The 27,865-nt window shown below is 45.0% G+C and overlaps 1 protein-coding gene across 5 annotated transcripts in view; it reads right to left on the reverse strand.

Moving 5' to 3' along the window:
• The window catches only part of LOC115089674 (probable E3 ubiquitin-protein ligase HERC3), a 189,277-nt gene that overhangs the window by 43,527 nt on the left and 117,885 nt on the right, over positions 1-27,865 (reverse strand). For all 5 annotated transcript variants that reach the window (XM_029597892.1, XM_029597861.1, XM_029597878.1 and 2 more), the window contains 4 exons: positions 21,374-21,487; positions 13,773-13,796; positions 5,002-5,091; positions 3,217-3,387 (listed from right to left, as the gene is read on the reverse strand). In XM_029597892.1, the coding sequence (XP_029453752.1) occupies positions 3,217-3,387; positions 5,002-5,091; positions 13,773-13,796; positions 21,374-21,487 (399 nt within the window). The remainder of the gene's footprint in view (positions 1-3,216; positions 3,388-5,001; positions 5,092-13,772; positions 13,797-21,373; positions 21,488-27,865) is intronic.

The following is a 27,865-nucleotide window of genomic DNA, read 5'->3' on the forward strand; positions in this document are numbered from 1 at the left end:
GGCACTGGAATCGTAGACCTCCTCATGATGGCGGACACCGCTGCATCCAGCCAAGGGAGGCGCAGGATCCCCAAAGTGTCTTCTGGGAGGATACAGCCTGTCCATATTCTTGCTTACTTTCAGACCCAAATCCGGAGTGTCCCATTCCCGGAAGAAAAGATCTGTGGTCGAGACGAGAAAGGAAAAAGACATGACCGGGTCCATAACTCCCAGACGGGGTTCTACCAGAGGAGCTTCTATTCCGAGCTCCTACAGGATGGCCGGAATGAGCGGTGCCAACTCAACTTATTATTATTATTTTTTTTTTAAAGACGTAGCACCCGTGGGTTGTCACCTTCCATCGCTTGCGCTCCCTTGTTGGCACCTCGGTGCACAGATACCTCCGTATCCACCTCCTCGGCCCCCCTTCAGGGGCCTTACCGGAGGGTCCGTCTCATCCTGAGATGTGGAAACCGTGTCAGTCCCCGGTGTAGCAGACCACAATGGTCCTTTTTTTTTTTTTTTTTTTCCTTTTGGCGGGTCCGAAAACCCCCCGGGACTTATTCCTTTAACGATTCTCCTGGGACTTCAGCTGAAGCCTCAGCTTCCCAGGAGCCAGCTTTCTCTTTTTTTTTTTTTTTACCTTCTTAGCTTTAAAACTTTGTGCATAAGAAGCACAAATTCTGAGAAAAAGACGATTCTGAGGAGGAGCCCTTCCCTGGGCTATCCTCCTGTAAGGAAGAGGCTTCCCCGCTGAAGCGTTCCCTCCCCCCCCCCCCCCCCCGGTGGGAGCTGTTGTGGAGAAAATGCGGGAGGCAGCGATCCCTCCCCCAGTGCTGGCCGCATGGTTTCCCGAAGTGAGTGCAAAATGGCCGCCGGATCTTCCAGCCCTGCCTCACCTGGTCCGGCGCTCACCGGCGAACATGACGCCCATAAACGACCCCCCCCCCCCCCCCCCGACTGAGATCAGAAGAGTCCTCGCGTCCCTGCACACATCCCTGCACACAGGCCGTCGCTTGATAGGCACGCGCGCGGCACGATGACCCCTGAGACATCCGTCCCTCCTGCCGCCTTCAACACCCCACAAAAACTGCAATAAAACTCACCAGACAGCAGCGACGATAGCGGAGAGCCGGCGCGCAAAGGGAGAAACCAACACTTTTTTTTTTTTTTTGCAGAGAAGCACTTGCCGATCGTTGTCCTTGGTGCTGGACCTCCTGCTCCAGTGGGGGGTGAGTGAGCCGGGCTCCCCGATATCACCCCCGATGCTGCTACCCCGATGGGACCGGGTCCTCGACCCTAAGCAGCGGCCTCAACCAGGGGGGATAGTCCCGTCAGGACCTTCTAACCCCCTGGGAGGCTCTCAGCGACGAGGGACCTGACTTCTCACTTTTTTTATTTTTTTTTTTTTTAAACTTTTAAAAACCAATCAAATTAACAAAGAGATTCTGACTATAACTAAACCATACAACTACCCAATCAGGAATCTCCAGAGACTGTGGGTTTTACACCTGCCATCTGCTGGAGACAGAGTAAGACTGAGAGGCTGTGGGTGGCACCCTGGTATATGACAGAGCCCGTCAAAGTTTTGCTCTGTCTCCATCTGCTGGTACGGAGGCATAACCCAGGTGTCTGGACTGATCCGGGAACGTACAGGAAAATGTGCGTTGGCACGGCTTGCGCTCAAAAATGAAATGCGCCTAAAAAGTAAGCGGCTAGAAGAAAATGCGGCAGGGTGCATGCACAAGCTGTGTGCCAAGTTAAGCGCGTAAAAACATTTGTGCGCGTAAAAAGCACACCCAAAAACTGAACACACAACGCGTGCACGGAGCCAACACACTGTGCACACCGACAGCCTACAGAGGGCAGAACACACACAATAGTGCACGAAAACAGCCATTGTGGCCTACCATGTGGCGTACAAGAAAAATAAGTGTGAGGGCCTAGCCATTGGGGCTGCTCAACCTGCAAGGCTGCCCAGTTCCCCAACCCCAATGTGAGCAGGAACAAACATTGGCAGGGTGTGGCAAGAACGGAGGAAATCCTGAACCCCCCATTTCTGATTCACGTAAAACTTTCTCCTTTTTTTTCTTTTAAACCTTACCTGAGTTCAGCACTTACCAGCTGAGTACAGAGATAGTCTCCGACTGTAGGGCGAGAGGGCATCTGCCATTATCGCCATGCTTGGCCTTCTGCACCCGCTGCCTTTCAGCTGAACTAGCAGCTAAGTCCACGCCAGGAAACCCAGCTACCGGACCAAGGCACACCTCTGAGGGACCACGGAAATCACCTCAGGAATTCTCAACTGGGGGGAGGGATCTTTAGGTATCACCGCAGGAGAGCAGGGCTTTCTTTTCTTGAATTTAAAATTTCTCCTTTCAGAAAGCTCAAACCAATTCCCATAGGGAGATGCATGTCCAACATCTGCTGGAGACGGAGAAAACTGGCACGATGGGGTCTCTGCAGAGTTATATATACTGTGACATCAGCTTGCTCTGTCTCCATCTGCTGGCAGGGGAGCATAAAACCCACTGGTCCTGAGTCCATTTGTTTACACACTAGGAAAGTTATTTTTACACTGATTTGATTTTTTTGTTCTTGTGTCGTCATAGTCATTTTTCCACTGACATTTTGGGTTAATACTGAAATTCCCAGGCAAAATAAAATAAAAACTGAAAATTAAGATCCCTATCTGTAAGATATCTCAGCTGAAAACTACCCAATGCGTTCCACAATTTAATCCTGAATCCAGGCCAATCGGTAATTTTAACAGCACAGAACAATCCGATAAAGCTCCGTCTCTAGAACAGCAAGGGCCAGATCGGCAGCTGGACTGCCTTTGCTAATGTATGAGCACAACCCGCTGGCCCCCTGGCACCAGCCTTGCTCATTTAGATAATATAATGAAGACAGGATGCACTTTGGGGATAGAGGAACAAGGGATCCAGAGATCTCAAATGACTATGAGCACCTCCTCCCACCAGCTGCTCTGTTCACTGACTGGCACATGTGATACGTCAACCTAACGGACAAACTTGTTGTGCAGTGCCAGCCCCTGAAACACGGAACAAGGAGCAGCACGGCAATGGGTATTTGTGATTTGCAGGTTGCTGGCAGGGTAGCTTCACATAGAAAGTGCTGTTCTACTTTAATCATCAGCAATACACACAAGAACCAAAATACTGGTTGAGAAAGCAAAGGAAGGTAGGAAGCTGGGCTAGAAGAAGCAGGTCTCACCTTCAGAGGTTTCTTCAGATCAATGTCAGAATAAATGCTCAGCTCCCTCAGAGCATCGCCAACGAGGTTACTTCTGCGGACATGAAGAACCAAGAACGGGTTCCTGGCCATCAGGGGCTCCAGGGTGAGCAGCATGAAGACGTTCTGCAAGTTGGCTCCATTGATAGCCACCTGTACAAGAGAGAGCGGGAGAGACAGACACCGGGTGGTCATCCTGGCACACAACTGCTCTGTACTAGCAGAACAAACCACCTTCCATGCAACCAGAAGGTTGGGTCCATGCTGGACCTACAGGCCAAAAATTGTTAGCGCTGAGCAATATCCAATTACAGACCTGAGCATTGTTCCTCATATTGGTTATTTTCTCAGAGCGGTGGGACTAACAATTTCAGTGAAAGGATGTAAATATGCAGTACCACCACCACCACCATCACCAAAGGGCAGCAAAGTCTACAACAGCTAGTAGCCAGCGGTCTCTGCTCTTGCCGGAGGAAAGCAGCACCATTAGCTGGCAAGAAGCTCAAAAGCAGGAGGAAAAGAAGAGAACAGGAAGAGCAATTTTTTCCCAAGCATGCAGGTGCCATTCTGTGTGTGTGCAGCCCTCTTTGTTCCAGGGGCAGCGGAATACCCCCAAGCCTTACCCCTCTCCATCGCTGTCCCCCCGGCCCTCACTGGTCTCTCTCTCTTTCCCTGCTCCCCTGCCTTTTCCCTCTTTCCTCCCATCTCTCTCTCTCTTCCCCAGCCCCACATCCATTTTTCCCCCCACCTTTACAATTTCCTCAAGTCATGGTCTCTGGGTGTGTGCGAATATGAGAGAGCCAAGGAAAAAGGGCAAAGAAAGGCATGTGGAGTCCCTGCAGGGGCAGGGCCATAGGGCAATTAATATTGTAATAAAAATTACTTTGCTCTTTCCACTACATCTCCCCCCTCTCCCCGCGTCCCCTCCTATCTCCACTAACACCTGGGAAGGGAGAAGAAAAAGAATCATGGGAACAGATAGAGTGAGGGAGAGCCTCTCATTGTCCAAGGCAGCTTCACTTCTCCTCTATCACGTGACATAGTTTTTCAATAAGGAAAGGAGGAGGGGCTGCCATGGGAAAAGCAAAGCCCTCTCACTTGGCTTGCCATTACTGGGGGGAGGGGGGAAGGAGGCTGTGGGACGAGAGTCTCAGTAAACCCCCAGGGGTTTAAATGCATTAAACAGGGGTGGGAGTAGTTATGGAGCTGTTTGGCCCTTTTAAAGATGGTGGCTCCAGGATGTAGAGCCACCATCACATGATGCAACCATGTCGTGGCAAAAAAACCCCAAAACAAAACAGGATTCGCTAACTTGCGATGCTCTGTACCACAGGTAAGTAAATCCCACAGTCTTTTCCTCAAAAGGGAAATGATCCCCATTGCTTGCTACAAGCACAATAACCGGATTGCAATATTCCCTATTATAGAATAAGTAAAGGACTTTGACTTTTCCACCAAACGAAGAAAAACACAGGAACTGTTAGTTTTATCTAAACAATTCTCTGTATACATGCTAAAAGGCTATGGCCCCTTGCATTTGACTAACCTTTTATTTCTAATCCTCCCTCAGCCCCACCTCTCACTATACTACATTTGTACTTGCAGCGTAACATTTCTTGCTGAGAACACATCCTGCTGAGCTTGTGGCCACAGGGGAGCTCTTGCTCAGGAAAACTGTCCACAGCTACAGATTCCCCAATAAAGTGCTGGTGAGGGGTGGGGGGAGTCTGTTCATCCTTAACACCACAAGGGAATCACAGATGTTACCTGCATCTGTAACTCCGCATCTGTCTGCAACATTTTGGTTTTGGCTGGAGCATCAAAGACGAAAGGGTAAGAACACAGCGTCACCGAATCCTGGAAGAAAGGAAGATGCTCATCACTGATATTCTCCCATCAACGAAATTACAAAAAATAAAGGAAATAAAGAGAGTTCCAAAAACCGTGTACTGTGGCACTCTGGCTCTCCCTCCCCAGGCACGCTTGTAAATTATACAGCATGTTGGTGTGAGACTACAATCAGGAAAGAAGTACCAAAGGAAAAAGGCAACCTGGAGACATCTCATAAATCCAGTGACTGGGATATATACTTATTCAGCTAGAATATTTTTAGGAGCTATGCTGTACTGCAAAATGGAGAAACATAACAGATGAAATCATATGGCCATCCAGACCTCCTGCGCTCAGCTTAAGGGAAAATTGGGTTTCTTACCTAGTAATTTTCTTTCCTCGTCCAATCAGATCAGTTCAGAACACATGGGTTTAGAAACCCTGCCAGCAGATGGAGACAGAGGAGAATCATTTGCTGACATCCCTCATAGGGCACTATGAAGCCTGCAGTACTTCAGTAAATACCGGAACAAAGCAAATGTAAGAAACATCCCCCTTAAGAGCAAGGGAGACTTAAAAAAAAGGTATTTTAACACTTGGTCCTTAAACCCCTCCAATGGTTCAAATCATACCTTACCAATAGAGGGGCAGATTTTCAAAGGGGTACACGCGTAACCCCCGAAAAGCTGCCCCTGCCTGCCCCTGTGTGCGCCGAGCCTATCTTGCATAGGTTCAGCAGTGCGCACAAGCCACGGGACACGCGTATGTCCTGGGGCTTGCAAAAAGGGGCGGGGCGTGAGCGGCCCGGGGCGGTCCAGGGGGCGGGGTGGGGCCTGAGCCTCCAGGCACAGCGGCCATTTGCCGCTGTGCCCGGGATCACGGGCTGGCCGCTGGCCGGTGCACATAACGTCAAAGGTAAGGGGGGGTTCTAGGTAGGGCTGGGGGGCGGGTTAGGTAGGGGAAGGTGCGGGGGACGGAAGGAATGGAGGCAGGCTGCATGGCTCGGCACGCGCAAGCTGCACAATCGTGCACCCCCCTTGCATGCGCCGACCCTGGATTTTATAACATGCACGCAACTGTGCGCGCATGTTATAAAATCGGGCGTAGATTTGTTTGCGCCGGGTTGCGTGAACAAATCTGCGCCCGCTCGCAGGTTTTAAAATCTGCTCCAGACGTATTTATACAGGTTGGTGGCTAAACAGGGTGGGACCCTCGACTGATTTGGTTGGACTCAAGGAAAGAAAATTATAAGGTACAAATCCTAAATTTTCCATTCTTTATTGCTCCCCCCAGACCAGTTCAAAATGCATAGGATGTACCCAAGCTACACTTAAAACAGGGAGGGAACCAGACAAACCTACCCTCAACATCCCAGCCCTGAAGGAGGCAAACTTCCTAGCTTTCAGATCCAACCTGCAGTGCTTTGAGAAAGTGTGAAAGGAAGACCACGTGGCTGCCCTGCAAATTCCCTCAGGCAACACTAATTGTTGCTCTGCCCATAAAGTTATTTAGTACTTTTCAACATCCAAAACATGCAAATCTCTAAACTGTCCTGTCTACTTGCACTTCTTGAAAGCTGGGAGATCCAACAGACTGATTCAGATGGAACAGATACATCTTTCCAAAAAGGAAGGGACCATCCAAATAGATACTCCTGAATCCAAGAACTGAAGAAATGGATCTCTACAAGAAAGAGCTTGGAATTCAGAAAGAGTAACCAGAAAAAGCCGTCTTAAGTTCTAATAGATGCCCTCTTAATGGGATCAAAGGAGGCTGCAGATAATGCTCAAAGAATTAAAATTAAGATTCCATGGAGGAATTTCTTTATGAAATGACAGACTAAGATGCTTCACTCTTCTAAAGAAACGAGGAACATCCGGAAAAGCCACCAAGGACATGCCTTGGGACTTTCCCTCTATGATAGGTAATCATGGCAACTTACATCTTCAAGGAATTAAAAGCCAAACATTTTTAAGGCATCTCTGTAAAAATGACAGAATTATAGGAATAAAAAGCTTCAAAGAAAAATCCCAGTTTCTGCATACCAAAGTTAAAAAATCTTCCAGACGAACATAAGCTAATTAAATGGATTTTTTTCTTGCCTATAAGAGGCAACAACTTCATCCATATAACCCTTATTCTTAAACCTTCTCCTCTCAACAGCCAGACCTCAAGGCAAAATGGAACTGGATCCTGCATGACCACCGGCCACTGATTTAACAAGTCCTGAGTCTGTTCTGCGTCAGAGGCCCCTCCATTCTGAGGCTGATGAGATTGGTACACCAATGTTGCCTCACCTAATCTGGAGCTATCAGGATAACTAGAGCTTGATACTTTCTTACCTTCCATATCACTCAACCTATCATGGACCATGGAGAAAAGACATACAGAAGACTTCGACAAGGCCATTGCTGACAGCACATCTACTCCCGCTGATGCTGCCTTCATTCTTCAAATTAAGCAGCGAACAGTTTTGGTATTCTGGTATATGAGATTGCAACTTGGTTCACCCTATGCAAGTGTTATTTTGATGGTTGCATCGGCTAGTTCCCATTCTTCAGGATCCAGAGTATGACAACTGAGAAAATCTGCTTGAATGTTCTCCATTCTTGTGATGTGCAAGGCCAAGGGCACTTGAAGATGTTTCTCCACCATCTGAATAAAAACTCCATTTCCATAGCCAGCAGGTGACTTTTTGCCTCCTTGGCAATTCACAAGTTACAGGTGATGCACTGTTGGAGAAAACCTTTACAGATCTGCCCTGTATGATTATAGAAAATACCTGTAGAGTTTTTCTTATAGCTCGCTTCCAGATGATTCATTGACCATGACACCTCTACTGGGTACCAGAGATCCTATGCCGACCCTGTGTCTTGACGAGCGCCCAACCATTCAAGACTGGCATCTGTTACTAGCACTCAGTCTGGGAATTCCAAGGGCATTCCTTTGACCAAATTCTGAACTGTGAATCACCACCCTAAAGCTAGTTCTGGCCTCTGATGTGAACATCAGCCTCACTTTGAAATCCTGAGTTTGTGCATGACAACGGAAAAGGAGATATTGCTGTAATCGATGAATACGAGTCCTTGCCCAAGGAACCAGACCTAGGGCTGCTGCCATGGAGCCCAGTGCTTGTAAATAATCCCAAACTCTGGGAGACCATCTTTAACAGGTTCTGAATCTGCTTTATAAGCTTGTCCCTCCAGTCTGATGTCAAGAACAATTTGGCCTGATGAGTATTGAAGCAGGACCCCAAATATTCAGTATCTAAGATGATACTAATTTGCTCTGGGCAAAATTAATCACCTATCCCAGATTCTTTAACAACTACTGCAAACTGCAGCTTGCAAAGCAAGTGCAGATACCTCAAAAGATTGCTTGAGGATAGCCTCAGTTTTTCTATCCAAGGTATCTTAATGCAGCACCGCCTTCAACTGGAATAGTCTTTCTTGACTGCCGAAACCAAGGCATCCATCTTATGGTATCTTAAAACGTCCAACTGCTCAGATGGCAAAGGGTAAAGTTTTGCCACAGCTTTGCAGACTTGCAAATCTGCTTTTGGCAAACCCCATTCAACCGTAACAAGAGTTTTCATACAGGCCGATTCAGTACAGTGCGCTCAGGCTGAGTGCACAGTTAGCCCCCATCTAGACGCGCGTTTTCCACGCGCTAATATTACCCCTTATACAGTAAGGGGTAATAGCGCGAGGAAAACTCATGTCCAACCCCCCCAAAAACTAATAGTGCCCGCAACATGCAAATGCATGTAGATGAGCCTATTATTTAGTCCCGCGCGATACAGAAAGTAAAATGTGCAGCCAAGCCGCACATTTTAATTTCAGCCGGCACCAGGAAAGTGTACCCTCTGACTTAATATCATAGCGATATTAAGTTGGAGGCCCCCCCCCCCAAAAAAAAAAATTAAATCTGCCCGCGGCCCGAAAGAGGGACGCTCAATTTTGCCAGCGTCCGTTTTCCGAACCCGTGGCTGTCAGCGGGTTCGACAACTGATGCCGGTAAAATTAAGCATCTGCTGTCAAACCCGCTGACAGCCGCCACTTGTCAATAAGGAGGCGCTAGGGATGTGCTAGTGTCCCTAGCACCTCCTTATTACCGCAGGCCCTCATTTAAATTCAGAATCATGCGCCCAGGAGAGTGGCCTGAGCACGCTTCGGGAGAGCGGGCGCTCGCCTCAGAGCGCCGGCTCTCCCGCGAATTTTACTGAATCGGCCCGATAGTCCTGTGGAATGGGAGAGTTCCGATTGCTCTACAAAAACCATCCAAAATTAAGTCTTCTCCTTTCACCAGTGGTTTTACTGGAGTCTCCTTAATATCTAACTCTGCCATGGTCTGAGATAGAATAGAGGAAAGCTCTTCCCTCCTAAACAATCTAATGACACAAGGATTATCCCCCTCTGTTGGGGGAATTTCATCCTCTTCTAGGGGGATCATCTTCTGAAGCAATTCTACCTTCCAGAAGTTCCTCAAACACAGTCCCAGAATCCCTTTCCAGATCCCATACAAGGTCCATTCTGGGCCTCTGTTAACTTATAATCTAAAAGCCCCCTCTCCCCATCCCCAAGTTTAAACCAGACCTCCCTTGTGGGGTCCCTGCCTCAAACAAAATGCCTCATGCATCAAAAGAACAAAACAGGTGAAAAAGAGGTAGAGGGGACCTGAGGTAACCAATTCAAACCATTTTTGGCCAGAGTTCTCTCCCCATACACTTAACAGGATTTACCTCTTCTGGGAAGATTCGGAAGTTCCCTGAAGGGTTCTCTCCAGAGCTGCTACTTCCCAGGGCCAACATAATAGCTGCCACCATCATTTTAAAAGAGTTCTGAACTCCCAAGGGACCTGCATCAGAGACAGTGTCTATTGTAGTGCTCAGTTCTGTGGAGTCACTCTCCTCTCCGTCCCCCCGCCCCCCCTCACAACATTATCGAAGGTGAAGGAGACTCTTCTGCTGCTAACAGAGACTTATAGGATTCAAAATGCAAATGGTTCCTGCAAATTCCTACCACAGCAGAGTTCCCGTGGAGGCCTCCACAGAAGGAGCAGTGCTTCCTGTGCTCCACAAGAGCCGACATGAAGTGAAGCTACTGAAACATTTAAAAAAGTGATTTACCATGGCTCAGCTCTGCTTTCCACTGTGAAAGCCACTTAAAGTGAAACCGGAGGTTCTTTTCTTTGAGTCAGCAGAGCCTACTTAGATTAATCTTAACTTTTTTTTTTTAATTAAATAACAAAACAAAGAATAAGAATATTTCCCTGAAGAGAATAACTACTGAAGGCAAAGCTTTGACTGAAAAAAAAATCTTCCCTGCCAGAGACAGACAGACTTCAGGGTAAGGAGAGCAGAAACTCAGAAAGGAAAGAAAAAGACAGGCAGCTCCACTGGCTATCAATCTTCCCAACGTACTTAGACCAAGACAAAAAGGAGCCACTGACCCCCACTGCTTTCTCCTACTCCACCAGGGCAATCGGACTACAAAAATCTAGGCTGCAGGATTCAGTACCTATGCTATCTGTTGAAGCAGAAATTACTAGTGTTGCAAGCTTCACAGTGCCCTAAGAGGGGTGACGTCAGTGAATCAGATTCTTCTCTGTCTCCATCTGCTGGCAAGGATGCTAAACCCAAGCACTGTGGACTGGTCTGGGGAGACAATAAGGAATAGTGCATGTCTCTTGCTCAGAGATGCTTTGCGTTTGTCCCATGTTTTCTTAAATTCTGATTCTATCTTTGTCTCCATCAATCTTATGCATATGCATTGCAAACATCCTGAAAATTTGACAGGCTGGGCGTCCCCCATGAAAGGGTTGGTAACTACTGCTGTAATCCACTGGATTCCAGAAGCTGTACTACCCTCTGTTTTTAGCAGTGATTCTTCCTTCCTTCCACTTTTATGAAGAGAAACCACATTTGCCTGCCTCCAGTCCTTTGGAACCACTCCAAAGGCTCAGTGTGCTGCAGCAGTCAAAAAAGCAAAGAATGTTAGGAATTATTAGGTAGGGAATGGTTAATAGAACGGAAAATGTCATAATGTCTCTGTATCGCTCCATGGTGAGACCGCACCTTGAATATTGTGTACAATTCTGGTCGCCGCATTTCAAAAAGGATATAGTTGCGATGGAGAAAGTACAGAGAAGGGCAACCAAAATGATAAAGGGGATGGAACAGCTCCCCTATGAGGAAAGGCTGAAGGGGTTAGGGCTGTTCAGCTTGGAGAAGAGACGGCTGAGGGGGGATATGATAGAGGTCTTTAAGATCATGAGAGGTCTTGAACGAGTAGATGTGACTCGGTTATTTACACTTTCGAATAATAGAAGGACTAGGGGACATCCATGAAGTTAGCAAGTAGTACATTTAAGACTAATCGGAGAAAATTCTTTTTCACTCAACGCACAATAAAGCTCTGGAATTTGTTGCCAGAGGATGTGGTTAGTGCTTAGGCATCTGAGCTTAGGAAGAGAAGGTCCGTGGAGGATGAGGCAAGGACGAGTGTTATGGGAAGGCTTGTCTATGATAATGTCTATTGGCAATAGACATTATATATAGTCATTATATATATTATATAATGACATTATATATAGTCATTGTCTAGGACTATGATAATGAGGTTCACTGCCTCATTATCATAGTCCTCCTGGGTGACTTTAATCCCCAGCTCCTCCAACACCCGGGGAATCAGCGGACCCTGTTCCTCCCTCCGGCACCATATCTGGATCCTGCATCAGATCTCCCAATGCATCCACTGGATCCTGGTATGGATCCTGCATCGGATCCCTTAAGGCACCAACAGAGTCTTTGTCTGGATCCAAGGGACCCCCCCTTCATCTGATTAGGGTTGTCCATCCCTTCCGATAGCCTGTCCGAGTCCCAATGAGCACAGGATCCCTCCCGTCTCCACAGGCATCCAAATCCCTAGCATTCTTGGCTGCCTGGGACTTCCTGGGTAATGGTCTCTTGGACCCTAAACCTCTCCTGGATAAATAAATAAGCCTTATAGAGGAGAAGAACAAAATCTGTGGAAAACTCTGGATCTGAGGAGGAAGAGTCAACCAGTGACACCCTGAGCCTCTCCCCTTCCCCTGTCACTAGCAGAGTCCTGTTCAGCAGGAAACAGCATGGGAGGGGAGTCCAGAGGCTCTGAAATAGCACCCTGACTCCTTGCACATGCTGACAAAATGGCTGCCGTCTCCTCCAACCCCTCCCCCCCCCACTGGTTCTCCAGAACTGGCCCAGTTGCCAATTTGCTCTTGCCGCACCCCGGGGGTCCGGCCCCAAGGCACATTCTCAGCAAACAAGGCCGAATTGAGCCCATTTTAAACCTCAGCCACAACAAACTTTGCTGCACTGCACAGGAGTCAGATCTGCACACATGGTCGGGCCTAAAAATAGTCCTGTCACAAGCGCACCCCAACACTGTCCGGTGCTGAACTAACACCGGGCCCAACCAACCACGGCAATCTGGCCCGCTCTCTCCTGCCTGCCTCCCAGCAGAAAAAAACCACCCAGCAACTTACCTGCTGCCTCAGCCCTGCTCTCAGCTGCTATTGTTGAGTTTATTATTATTATTATTATTTTTTATTAAAGAAACAGCCAAACAGAAAGGGACAAAAAAAAAATAGAAATACTTCCATGCTGAGCGCTGAGGGAACCTGGGACACAGAGGGAGTAAAGGGCCAGGAGGGGGTGAAGAAACCAGGACACCTGGTTATCAAACCCATCCTGCCAAGAAGGGTAGAGTCAGAACAGGGGTCACCAACCCCCCAACAACTCGTCTAGCCCCACCCAAAGGATGGCCCTTGAAGGAACCTAACACCTCAGGGAGCTGAATCTCCTTACTTTTTCTTTTTTTTTTTTTTTTTTTTTTTAACTCCAGACTGCAGGTTTTCACCTCTACCATATGCTGGAGACAGAGAAATACTGAGGGACTGCAGGTGGCGCTCTCTGTTATGTAGTAGTGCCTCAAAGTTTTGTTCTCTGTCTCCATCTGCTGGTAGGGATGCATAAACCCACTTGTCTGGACTGATCCAGGGTATGAACAGGAAACAGGGGTTTACCTGTGTAAAAAGTGTGTTGGAAAACTGCATCCCCCCTCTCAGTGTGGGTAAAATGGGATGGGATAGGGAAAGAACATGTAGAGATTTCAAAATCTCCATGCGTTTTCTCATGCATACTTTTCACCTATTTAAAAGTAGCTACAAAAACTACCTGCTCTCCCCTGCCAGTCTGAATTTCAAAAAAACTCTGTGGGGGATGTTCTCCTTGACAATTAACTTGCAGGTCCCACTGTTACATTCCTGCAAGCTTCATGGATCGATTTCAAAACTGCCCCATTAAATGTCTCAAAGGATATAAATGCACAAAAAAAACCCCAAAAACCTCTCAGAAAGAATAATGTTTTACATGAAAAATGTCACAGGATGAGGCTCCCAAGGTGGTAGACTCAGCAGCAACATCAGAGAAGATTTCTCCAAGAAAAGGACGATAAATACATTTAACAGATTCCTGGTGGAGGTGGTGGAGACAAAAAGCAAACAATTCAAGAAAGCCTGGGATAAGCACAGGTGACCCCTAGCACTGAAGTGAGAGGAAAGCCAGAGATCATAGGAGATATATAAGCAATATACCAGGAGTGAAGTAAGACAGACGATGTGGGTCTTACAGTTCTTAATTGCTGACGGAGAGAGGGAAAATGTACCTGCATGATCGAGGATTCAATTTTCTGTGGGGGAAAAAAAAAAAGAAAAGAAAAAAATGGTTACATTTCTTCATACAGTATATCCTCCAGTCAGATCTCTATTTTTGTTCAGACAACCTGCACGGCCTAGATGAGAGCATGGAGACCACAGATAAGTTCTATTTGTGAATCCACTCCCGAAGAAGTATATATGAAAATGTCAGCTGCTATCTGGATAACACCAGGTGTTGGAGCTGCTGACACCTTTATATTCACATTTAATATTTCAATAGTACCTTTACAAGTTTTTCTGTTTTTGGCTCTTGTCTCTTATGTTTTATATTGTTGAATAGGACAAAACATAAAAAAAAAGCATAAAAAAAATCAAATAAAATAAAAAGCTCACAAATCCAGGTAGGAGGATACAATTGCTCTGAATTCTTTTTTGGGAGTGGAGGCTTGAGGAAAAAGCTGACATGGTGGTTTGGCTATGTAACCATGCTTATGTTCTTCACAGAGGACAGAATTATGGGAGACACTCCTACAGACAAAAGAGTAGCAATGGAAGAGTATCTTCATGAATTAAGCTTCCCTTTCACCCCCTCAGCCAGAAAGGAAGTTTACATGTAATTTGTTTGGCAGAGGAGAGGGGAATGTGGTAAAAATAAAAAAGGTGGTCAAATTACTGAAGAAAAGGCATATGGGGCTATTTCAATATCAATTTGAATAAGATTTTTTTTTTAAGTTTACTTCAGCTGTTCTTTAATCATATTTTGAGTGCAGAAAGAGAAATTACTACTTTACCTGATAATTTCCTTTTCCTTAAGGACCAATGGGTTATGCACCTCTACCAGCAGATGGCCAGGAAAGCAAACTGACGGCACAGTATATATACTCCTGCAGCGACATCAGCCTGCCAGTATTCTCTCCAAAAGCCAATTGTGGACAGACTGGCCAAAAACTTGATTAAAAACAGACAGCCATTTCTGTATTCGACCAACACCACACACTGAACTCAAGCAAGAATGTATGAATACTAATCTAGGGACTGGATGAACACTTACCAGTAATCATCTGGGACACGTAGTCACACAGGACAATAACAATTATTTGGCAGCCAATGACAGAAAGCTGAATCCATCTACCTTACGGAAAAGGAAATTATCAGGTAAGTAATAATTTCTCATTTCCTAGAATGTAAATAGATGGATTCATCAACATAAGAACATAAGAAATTGCCATGCTGGGTCAGACCAAGGGTCCATCAAGCCCAGCATCCTGTTTCCAACAGAGGCCAAACCAGGCCACAAGAACCTGGCAAGTACTCAAACACCAAGAAGATCCCATGCTACTGATGCAATTAATAGCAGTGGCTATTCCCTAAGTAAACTTGATTAATAGCCGTTAATGGACTTCTCCTCCAAGAACTTATCCAAACCTTTTTTGAACCCAGCTACACTAACTGCACTATCCACATCCTCTGGCAAGCTACTCCTGAATAGGATGGGAGGCTGCCCTATTCCACTCAAAACCACACATACAAAGACTGCATCCTCCCAGGCCTGTAAGGGCCTGAACATCCAGGCGATAATACCTGGAAAAGGTGTATAAGGAGGACCACGTAGCAGCTCAGCAACTGTCGATAGGAGACAACAAGCTAACCTCCGCATATGACATTGCCTGAGCCCTAGTAGAATGAGCCCTAACCAAAGTAGGCAACGACTTTTCCGCAGCCTCAGAAGCGGCCATAACTACCTCCTTAATCCAGCAAGCTATTGTAGCCCACGAAACCAGCTCGCCCTGTTTATCTCCACCATGAAGGGCAAACAGGCGATCCATCTTTCAGAAAGGTTTAGAAACTTCAGATGCCTCACGACATGTCTCTTGACATCCAAGGGACGCAACAGGTGATATTCCTCCGCATCACTGTCCTTATCCAAGGACGGAAGGAAATGGACTGATTCAAGTGAAAATCCAAGACCAGTTTAGGCAAGAAAGAAGGAATATGCAGCTGTATTGCTCCTGGAGTCACCTGAAGGAACAGTTCCCAGCAAGACATGGGCTGCAGCTTGGAAATTTGACGTGCAGAACATATTGCCACCAGAAATACCATTTTCAAGGCAGTAACTGCAAAGAAAGGCTATGCAGTGGTCGAAACATAGGGCCCACCAAGAAATCCAACACCAGATTAAGATTCCACAAAGGAACCGGTAATTGTAAGGAAGGACGAAGATGTTGCACTCCCCTGAAGAAACGGGCCACATCAGGATGAGACAATAAGGATTCACCATTCACCTGGCCCCTGAAACAGGCAAGAGGTGCAGCCTGTATCTTCAAGGAATTAAGGGTCAACCCTTTATTCAACCCATCCTGCAAAAATTCCAAAATGAGCGGGATCCTAATTGAATGAGGAAGCACTCCTCGATCTTCACACCATGCCTTAAACACTCGCCAAACCCACATAGGCTATGAAAGTGGAGAACTTTCGTGCTCGTAACAAGTTGACAATCACCGCAGTAGAATATCCATGCTTCAACAAGCGCGCCCTCTCTTATGGTGTGTAAGACAAAACAGTCTGATCTTTGTGAAGGACAGGCCCCTGCTGCAACAGATTCCTGTGCATCTGGAGACGGGGGGGGGGGGGGGGGGGGGGGAAGTCTACCAGGAATGTTTGCAGATCTGCATACCATGGTCTCCTGGGTCAATCCGGTGCCGCCAAGAGCACATGCCCCTGTGGCCTTCGACCCTTCAAACTATTCTGCCCAACATGGGCCACTGGGAAAGGCATACAGCAGCTTGTCCTCCGGCCAGACTGCATAAGATCAATACCCAAGGACTTCGGATCTCTCCTGTAACTGAAGAATCGAGGAACTTTCACAAAGCAAGAAGTTGCCAGCAGGTGTAGAAACAGAAGGCCATAGCGATCCACTATCAGCTGAAATGCCTCGTCCGATAATTCCCATTCTCCTGGGTCCAGACTCTCTCTGCTAAGAAAAAAGTCTGTTTTTACATTGTCCTTTCCTGCAATGGTGATGCCAAAATCTCCTGAAGATGCATTTCTGCCCATTGCTGGCTCTTAGTTCCTCCCTGCCATTTCATATAGGCCACCGCTCTTGCATTGTCAGACATTACTTGGATCGCTTGACCCTGCAGCTTGCCGCTGAACTGCAAACATGCCAACCGGACCACCTGGGCTTCCAGCCAATTGATGTTCCAGAGAGACTCTTCTGTATTCCAGCGCACTTGTGCTGTTAGTTCCTGACAGTGAGCTCTCCTACCCTGGAGGCTTGCATCTGTTGTGATTACCAGTCTGGTGATGTCAACGAAATTCCCTCTCTCAGATGATCTACTTGCAACCACTACTGGAGGGGAGAGAAGACTTCCACTAGCAGCTGGAGATGAATCAAATAGTCCTGAGACTTCGGGTTCCAACGAGACAGCAGGGAGTGCTGAAGACGCATATGCGCCCTCACCCATGGCTACACTTCCAGGGTCACCACCATCAAACCAAGTACCTGTAGACAGGACCACATTGTTGAGTGTATAAAACTTTGCCCTACTTTGTGCTGATCCGCACACCCAGATACTCCGACTGCAATGGCTGAAGACTGCTCTTGGCTAGGTTCACCACCCAACCAAATTCCTGTAACATGAAGATCACCTGGCAGGTCATCAGAAGGCTCTCTTCCAGAGACTTGGCCCGAATCAACCAGTCATCCAAATACGGGTGTACTAGGATCCTATCCTCCCTCTCTCTCAGTTCTACCACCACCACGACAACCTTGGAAAAAGTTCTGGGAGCAGTGGCCAGACCAAAAGGCAGCACCCAAAATTGATAATGGCACCCCAACACCGCAAAACTCAGAAAACGTTGGAGCTCAAATCGGATAGGAATATGGAGGTACACCTTGGACAAATCCAAGGAAGTCAGAATTTCCCCGACTGCACAGCCATTATCACTGAGCACAATGTTTCCATTCGAAAATGAGTCACCCGCAAATGACGGTTGACTCCTTTTGAGATCCAGGATGGGACGAAAGGCGCCCTCCTTCTTGGCACATTGAAATAGATGGAATAACGACCTGTATTTTCTTGAGACTTGGATACTGCAACCACAGCCCTCAGACCAAGAAGCCTTGACAATGCACACTCCACCACCTGTTTCATTTGCGGGAAGTGGCAGGGAGACACCATGAACATGTCCCAAGGAATACTGCAAAATTCCAGCACAGATCCTTCTCATATCATTTCCAGGACCCACTGATCCAATGTGATCTTGACCCAACTCTGAGAAAAGAGAGAAGCACCTCCCCCCCATCTCCTGCTCCCAGGGGTGGATCAGAAAACCTTCACTGGGAGGCTCGGGAGGTTCCTTTACCCGAGCCCATGCCTCGCTTGGGCTGTCTGGGATGAAAGGACTGAGACTTGCCAAAAGGCCGAATCCTTTGAAAGGTCGTACCTCTATAGGGATGAAACTGCTTGGAACCCGAGACGACCCCCTCATACTAAATGGGCGCAGCAACTGCTTTTTATTCTCCAGCAACTGGGGAACCGGAGATGTGCCCCATTTACTGGCCAGCTTCTCCAACAGGCTCCCAAATAAGAGCGAGCCTTTAAAGGCAATTTCATAAGATTACCATATTTTTCACTCCATTTGACCAAAAGACGCACCTAGGATTCAGAGGGGGGAAATTAAAAAAAAAAAATATTTTGTGCTAAACCGGCTCTGTCCCCGGGCGTCTGTGCATCTTATGGAGCAAATTAGGGGAGTGCATAACATTTTTTCTCCTCATTTTGTTTTCGGGTCTGGGGAGGGCCATTTCGGTCCAATCCCCAGATAAGAAAACTTATCTTTCTCTTTCTGTGGGAACCCCCCCCCAAAAAAAACAAACAAACCCATCCCAATCCTTTAAATTAATTAACTACAACCCCCCACCCTCCTGACCCCCCCCAAGACCTGCCAAATTAATTAACTACAACCCCCACCCTCCTGACCCCCCCAAGACCTGCCAAATTAACTACAACCCCCCCGACAGCCCCTGTGACATAGTAAGGGCAAAGAGCCGTCGGCGCCATTTGGATTACTGGCAGCCGACGGCCCAAGTGCAGGAGATCGCTCCTGGACCCCCGCTGGACCACCAGGGACTTTTGGCAGGTCTTGGGGGATTCAGGAAGGTGGGGGGTTGTAGTAAATTAATTTGGCAGGTCTTGGGGAGGGTGGGAGCACTTTTTTCCCCCCACTTTTGGGGGAAAAAAAAGTGCGTCTTATGGAGTGAAAAATACGGTAGGTTGGAGGTCGCATCGGCCAACCAATTTCTCAGCCATAACTGACATTTGGCCGGTATTAATGAAGCCACTCCTCTGGCCGAGGTATGGACCAAATCGTAGTCCGTATCTGCTAAAAAGGCGAAGGCGGGTTCCATAACTGCCCTGGAATTCACCCAAGAGTCATCAACCTCCTAAGAGAGAAGCAAACAAGAATGAGACACCAGGGAACAAAAAGGAAACTATCTGCAATGCCATTGCTGCTACTTCAAATGCTTGCTTAAGGATGGCCTCAATCTTTCTATCATGCACATCCTTCAAGGCCGTTCCTTCCTCCATGGGGATAGTCATCCATTTAGAAACGGCACAAAGTGCATCCACTTTTGGAAAATGTAGACTCTCTCACCATTGGGTTTGGGGGGGGGGGGGGGGGGGAAGAGACATGCTTTCCAAAGTCCGACCCTCTTTAAAATTTGCCTTCGGGGTGTTCCACTCAAGATCAATCAATTCTTGAATGGACTCCATAACTGGGGAAAAAACAAGAGGCTTTGTGCAAAGAAACCAAAATGGGATTTTTTTTGGGCTCAGAAATGGAATCTGCCCCAGGGACTCCCAGCATTTTCAATGTCTGGGAAACCATGGCCAGCAGTTCATCTCCCCATTCTCCAGAGAGTCAGGATCTACCTAATCATCAGTGCCCTCCCAGATTCCTTCAGGAATACCTGCAGCTCGAGATGTACTTCAGTGCTTAAATGTAGTACCGGAAGAGGGAGAGGCCACCCACCTGAGGATCTGACCTGACAGGATTGGACAGGGCTGAGGTGCACCTGAAGAAAAGATTGTAATCCCTGAAAAAAATTCTACCCAATAAAAGGCAGATGGATCCACGTCAAAACCAGGAGGCACTTGTGCGGCACCCACTGAGCTGCCATCCTCCTGTTGAGGAACCTGTCAAGGGAGTTCCAATATCAGGTGTTCCTCCTGATACATCTTTACTCAGAACCTCATCAGGCTGAGAAGAACCAGGCTTAGTAAAAGCAAAGGAAGATAATTCTCCCTGAGCCTCTAAACAGCGCTGGCTCAAGTTAGAGAGCAGGCCAGGCTGAGAAGCTGAATATGACAGGCTGCGCACAGGGCAAAGCAGTTAGGTTTCTTAGCTATAGGCGCCGTAGGGGCGCTGTGACATAGTAAGGGCAAAGAGCCGTCGGCGCCATTTTGATTACTAGCAGCCGACGGCCCAAGTGCAGGAGAACGCTCCCGGACCCCTGCTGGACCATCAGGGACTTTTGGCAGGTCTTGGGGGGATTGTAGTTAATTAAATTTAAAGGGTTGGGATGGGAGGGTTTTTTTTTTTAAGGGGGGGGGGGCTCCCACAGAAAGAGAATGATAAAAGTTTTCTGATCTGGGGAGTGGACCGAAATGGCCCTCCCCAGACCCGAAAACGAAATGGGAACAAAAAAAATTTTTATGCACTCCCCTAATTTGCTCCATAAGATGCACAGACGCCCGGGAACAGAGCCGGTTTATCACACCATTTTTTTTTTTTTTAATTTTCCCCCTCTGATCCTAGATGCATCTTATGGAGCAAAAAATACGATATATACGATATATACGATATATACGATATATACGATATATACATCCCAAAAAATACGATATATACGATATATACATCCCATCTGACATAACATGTATATTCCAGCTGTATGTGTTCCATATATGTATATATATATATATATGTATGTATATGGAATATATATATATATGTGTATGTGTGTATATATATATATGTGTATAATATGGAATGTGTATATATGTATATATGTGTATATGTTCCATATGTGTATATGTTCCATGTATATTTCCGCTGATTATAATCCATGTTTTCTGTATTATTAATTTATTATTTTATGTTAATTTATAGTTTGTAATTTTGTTAACTTATTGTTCAATTACTTAATTCTGTCCTATCTTCCGACATCCATGTTTTTACTCTCCCTGTTTTAATGTAACTTCTCTTTTCCACTTATACGTTAATTGATTTTTCCCCTTGTTCTAATGTAAACCGGTACGATAAGACCTGGTCTTGAGTGTCGGTATAGTAAAAGAAGTTAAATAAATAAATAAATAAATAAATAAATACTGTGATGTCAGTTTGTTCCATCTCCATCTGCTGATAGATAGATTCAGTACCAGTGAGTTATGCACCTCTATCTACTTTTGTTTTTCTTTGACATCTATGCTCATAGGCAGAGGGGAAGTAGCAGCAGAGCCTCCTCCACCGTTGAGGCCTCCCTCACCACATAATCCATCATGAGGGCCCCTGCATTACCATGGTGATGTCAGACTGCACTTACCACTCCAGCCTGATTGATTATCCACAGGATATAATCCTCCTGAATGTCCACCAAGCTGGAAATCTCAGGGATATAAAACTTGTCATATTCCACATGTCTGACTTTCACGTTTACCTAATTGAAAAACCAAAACATTCTGGGGTTTTTAAAATTCTCTTTATACAGTTCCATGAAAGAATTCACCATATTTTGCATGGGCAAGGAGCATTCATACTCTACCAAGTAACTTAATATATATATTTTTTGTATTTGGCTTTCATTTATCACACTATACTTTAATTAAACAATGTTTTTTAGAGACAAAATTACAACTGATGCTTATACCTGTCCTTGGAGGAAACTAAGCAGGGGCTCTTGATCTTTACATGTATCTTGAACTCACTTAAAGCATGTGAGATAAATTACAGCATATACCATAAAACCAGACCCTTCCAAGGTCTCACTTTGAGCAGCAGCTTTATGGCATGTAATAGAAGCCCTCAGATTTTCAGCTGATACTGTGTTCAGTGCGGAAAATTCGTTTTATGTACAGAGAACACTCCATGCACTGCTTTCTGCCCACCCAAAACAAAATCTGAACATCATAAAAATAATTAAGTGTACACTTAAATTAAATCTTGGCCTGGATAATTAAATATAGGATTTGAGAGGTCCCAGTGCCTAAGCCCCAGATACCCTTCTGCCCAATTCTCTATATGCCTCATGGCAAGTTCATTTACCCCTTTGTGTCTCTGGGACAGATGCTGAAATCAACATTTTTGTGGCCAACAAATTCATTTATTAAAGTTCTTTCTCCATTTTGAATTCAGGAACGCTGCAGGAATGCTATGTGAATAATTCCAAAAATAAAATATTCTAGCAACAAGTGTTTAACTTTGGTACAAAGCTCTGTAAATTAGTCAGTGGTTCAGTTTTCATATAGCCCGGTCATCTGGTGACAACTCACTTTATTAAAAAAAAAAAAAAAAGAAAAGAAAAAACACAAGACAAGTCATCTTCCCTCTCTCTCTGACCTCCAAATTAAAATTCTTTTCCACATACACACTGAAGTGAATTTTCAAAAGTCCATTTACGTGCATAAATCCTTTTGGAAATTACCTCCATTGAGGCAGTGAGGCTCTGACTATTCTGTGGGATTTCCCCCCCCCAGGATAAAATTTAGTAGTGACCCTCCCAGCAGCTCAGATATGTAAAAAAAAAAAAAAAAAAATTATAATCCCCCAGCTAATTTTTTTTTACCTCGAGTGGTTACACTCCCCCCCCTCTTTACTTCATGTTGACCTCAACATGTCCCTCATTCATACACCATCATTCAACCAAAGGTAAGATTCAGGGCTACACTGCCAAGCAAAGAAAGTATGCTTCAATCTTCAGACAATACTCTCAGAAACTTTTCATTCAAGATAAGTGAGAGTGGTTTTCTCCAAAATTATTATTGATCTGGAAAAACATTGTCAATCATTTTTTCACAGTCAACAGCTTAGCTCTTGTTTTTCAAAGTAAAAAGGGTATGAAGGACCCAACTGCTATCAACAATTTTATAAATTGTTTTGCTTTCTCACTTTTAATATATAACAGTTACTGCGGGGGGGGGGGGGGGGGAAATGAGGGGTTTGGTGGGTTCAAGGTTTTTGTGATGATCTATCTGATGTTGTCGTCATCCTATATAACTGTTTGATATTAAAAATTTAATAAAGAAAGCTTAAAAAAAAAAAAAAAATATATATATATATATATATATAACAGTTACCTAAGTTGGAAGGAAGTCTCCCTTCTGTTACTCTATACAGGATGCCTTGAATCCTCATTCTGGGTTTCATCTGCGCTCTACCAAACTACTTCCTCACTTATACTTATTGAATCATCCCCAAAAGACTGCTGAGAGGGTTCCAAATCCCAGCTCCCATCTGACATTTCCACCAATTTTTCTCTGTGCTACTTTCTCGTCCCCCCTCCCTTTCAGAATTGACCTCTGTTTTCTTGAACAATTGGGTCAAATTCTCCAGGAGTTTGAGGAACAAAATCTTCAGGAAATACAAACTGATGTTGATGTTATGTACGACTTTTAATGTACCATCAGCAGCTTTAATTTTATAAGTAGTTCCAAGTGGCTCGTACACTTTCGTGATCTCATAGGGATGCCCATCCCAAGTGTCAACCATCTTCCTTTGACCAGAGTATCAGATTCCATAGAAGCACTATCTCCCACATTTATGTTAGCCGCTTGGGTGAAACGGTCAAACTGCCTTTTTCTCTTATAAAACTTATCGTTCAACTTCTTCTGTGTGATACTGTACGCCACTTGGAACTTTTCCTGCTGTTACTCTACCCATGATCTATTCCTTCTGGTATCTCCTCTTATTTGATCTGGAGGTCATATGGTAGCTTTGAATCCTAAAGAGCAGGTAAAAAGGTGAACTGCGTATTCTGTTATAGGCCAGCACCAACTGAGGTAGGTACTCCACCCACTTCCTTTTCTCCTCTTTTGACAGCATCTTCAATATGTCATGCAAGGGCCTATTGAAACACTTGCATTATGCATTTCCTTTGGATGGTACAGGGTTGTTCTGCTCTTTTGCATTCCATATAGTTTGCACATTTCTCTGACTGCTGACAAAGTTCCTCCCTTGATCAGCGAGAATGTACATGGGCCACCCATAATTGTTGATACACTTCTGTGCAATCATTTTAGCAGTAGTAACTGTCTAATTATAACAGGTGAGTACTGCAATAATGATGGACATGTTCACCAGATTCATTATCAACAGACTCTCGATGCCATTAGAACTAGGTTCTATCATGGCATAATCAACTGCTAGTACTTCAAGAGGAGAGGTGGCCTTAAATTGCTTATGTTCTGCATGATCTCTTGGGGAAAGATATTTAGAGAAAATGCACCGCTGGCACTATTGTATTCATATGTATGTCAATCGCCAGGTTAGGCCAGTAATAATCAGCTATTAAACTATTTAAAGTGGTCTCTTCCCCTGGATGTCTGGCATGATCGTGCTTGGCTTGAAATACTTCTCAAAGTGTAATCGGTACAAAGAACTGGAGTACTTGAGCGTCCCTGGGCTCTTGTATTTCTCAATAACATAGGCCTTGTTTGCAGAATAACCTATTCCAATGTAACCATTTTCTTTGCGCTCTAGTCTATGAAGTGGAACCTGTGACATTGTGATAGATCCAGACCTATCACACTTAGGTCTGGATCTTGTTGCTGCATATATGTCTCAAAATATCAGGCGAGTATCCCATGACAACAGCCCTTGAATTTTGTTTTACCAGTTGGATCTTGGCTGGGACAGGTCTTTTTTGTTTTTTAATTTTTATATATTTTTTTTCAGCATTACAGTCTGATTTCTTTAGGTTCAATAGTTAAAAAGTCCTTTTCTGGCTCCATGACCTTTGACTCTTCCTCACTTGGCTACCTGAACAGTGAATCAGTCATCATGTTCTGCCAACCTGGTTTGTAGCATATCTGAATGTTAGTTCTGCCAATTGGGCTATCCCCCTCTGCTAAACTGCCTATACATTGGCAATCTTCAGATACTTGAGTGGGTTATGGTCAGTTCATACTGCGAATTTCTTGTACATTAGATACTCTTTGTACTTTTCAGTAGCAGCCCATTTTAATGCCTACAGCTCTAGTTTGAATGCGCTGTAATTATGATTTCATTCAGATTTTCACAGACCGCCAACTGGCATATGAAATTACCTTTTCTTGTTGTCATGTATCTGGCTCAGTATGACTCCAAGCCCACAAAAGCTGGCATCAGTTGTTAATACAAATGGCAGTTCAAATCTCGGGAATGCTAAAATGGCTGTTGACTAACTTCTTCTTGAGTATGACAAAAGCTGTTCGGCAGTCTGGGTCCAGAAAGAAGGCTGCGGCTTCTATTTGTTTCTTGGTTTGCCCATTAATTGATGGGAGAGCTGATGCAATTTGTTGCAAAGGAGGGCACAAATCTTCTGTAGGAGTTGTGAAACCCGTAAATTGTCTGACTTCCATTATGATTTTAGGTGGTAGCCAATTTCTCAGAGCCTTTATTTTGTCATTGTCCATGGCCACCCCTTTCGCTGAGACCACGAGCCCTTGATAGTTCCTCTCTGCATAATAACTTGCACTTGCTTGGCTTAAGTTTTAGACCACACTCTGCTAAACTGTCGTAATACTCTATCCAGATGCTCTAGATGACTACTGAAGTCACATGAGAACACCAGGATATCTAAGCAAAGGAGGAGAATGTCAAATAGGTGGACACTGAAGGTCAACTCCATGAGTCTTTGAAATGCTGCTGGAGTATTATAGAGGCCAAAATGCATTTGGGTCCACTCTAACCTGAATGAAGTGGCGATAGCTTTTTTTTTTTTTTTTTTTTACTAATCCTTGGGGGGGGGGGGGGGGGGGGGGGCCATGGCCAACTGGAAGTATCCTGTTTGAGTCAGGCAGTTTTCTACTCATCACTGGATCTAAGCGTCCAGAGATTCATCGATTCTTGGCAGAGGATATGCATCTTTGGTGGTTATCTGTTTTAATTTGTGATAGTCGCAGCAGAAGCAAATGGAGCCATCTTTCTTTTTTATGATCACAGCCAGAGATGCCCAGGGACTATTGCTGGCTGCAGGATTCCTTGTGCGACTAAGTCATGTATGTGCCGTTTAACTTAGACATAGACATGGGAAGATACTAGTCTATGCCCTCTGCTTGACTGATGCCACCTTTCCAGTGTGTATTGAATGTTTGACCAATTCTGTATTTCATATATGTCCGTATCTGAGATAGAGAAGATGGAACAATGTTTCTAAAGAACTTGTCATAATGTCTGACTTTGATTAGAGGACAAATCATCTCAGGGCACTTTTACTGAGATATCACAGGAATTGGTCGCTGCTTGGCTACTTAGATTTTGTGACACAGGTTGTACCTGGATTACATCACCATTTACTTGGAAGGAGATGGGAGCTGCTGCATAAACCTTTTGAGGGGAATCACTTCAGCAGTCTTTGCCCTTGGAGCCAGTTGTATTTGTCTCTGCCCCGCATTTATGAGTCAAACCAACACGGTCTCTTTGTGGACTCAATAGTGTATTTGCCACCAGTACTGTGGATAGTAAGGTGATTTGGTCAGAGGTTGTTACTATTACCTTTTCAGCTGCCAGTTGTTGAAGCCTCACACATAGTCTGGTGATCATCACCTCAGTCAAGGGTGGCAATGTAATCTTTCCAGGCCCCAGTTTCATGAAGCCTATTCGAGTAGGATCTTTGTTATAGCTCTTTCCATACTTTAGATAACTTGGCACCTAGTGAGAGCTGTGATCAGTTTGGTCACACTGATGTCTTGAAGCATATTCATTCCTAATATGCCAGATACTTCTGAGAGGATCGATCAGGCACAATAAAAATGCATTGTTGCTTTATTTTCTGACCCAGACAATGAACATTTACCTCTAAGTAACCAAATACTGGGAGATGAAGGCCATTTGCAGCATTCAGCTTTACCCTACTAGCATCTTCCAGTTTGCAATTCTGCTCAAAATATTTGTGAAAATGGGACATGGTGATGGTGGTCACATGGGAGCCAGTGTCTACAAAATACTTTGTAGATACTGAGTCAACAATAATCTCCAGATCAGAACTTTTACCTTCTTTTTCTCTAATTCAGCCAGTTATTTATTTTTACTTTGCTGGAGCCATGGGCAGTTCTGGTGACATGATTTGTTATTGTTGTACTGGTGGTCTAATCACATCTGCTCTTGATTCAGCAGGCACCCCCTGAGATTCTTCATTACTGGACCAATCTTTTACATGTGAATGGTTTCTATTCTTGCTTTCACAATTCCAAGTATATGATTTCACCTCTCATTTCTAGAGGGTGGAGCTCTTTGTTGGTTATATTTTAATCTTTGTTTGTTGGCACAATCTTAGAAGGGATATTTCTCTGGGCTGGGACAGGTTTTTTTTTATTTTATCTTTATGCAATTTTCCAAAATCAAACAAGATAACACCCTTGATAGGTAATACAAAGAAAGATTGTATCAATGTATTTTCAAGAAATTAACAAATTACTGAAATCAAACATTTCTTCTCTGATTTCTAGTCCTTAATATTGGGGAACAGGAATACACAACTTAAATAAATATGCAATTAACACAATCAAAGGAAAAAGGACATCCTCAGTAGCATTCTCGAGAACCATATTTATGAGGAACTAGTTACATTTTCTCTGGATACTGTGGCGCTTACAGGACATTTCCCTGTCAGAAAATGAGACAGCTGTGGAGGGTCATAGAATACCTAAGAATTACTATCATGTTTTACCAAGCACCTGCAAGGGAACTTTAGGAAAAATGCACCCCTAAGTTGTATTACCTGCGGTCTTATAAGGAGAAAAGCCTTTCTCCTCTTTTGTGTTTCCCGTGCCACGTCCGGGAAAACCCTTACATTACATCTCAGAAACTGATCGTTTCTATGTCTAAGACAACGTTTTAA

Source organism: Rhinatrema bivittatum, chromosome 1 (assembly GCF_901001135.1).
Source record: "Rhinatrema bivittatum chromosome 1, aRhiBiv1.1, whole genome shotgun sequence".
In the NCBI taxonomy this organism is placed as follows: Eukaryota; Metazoa; Chordata; class Amphibia; order Gymnophiona; family Rhinatrematidae; genus Rhinatrema; species Rhinatrema bivittatum.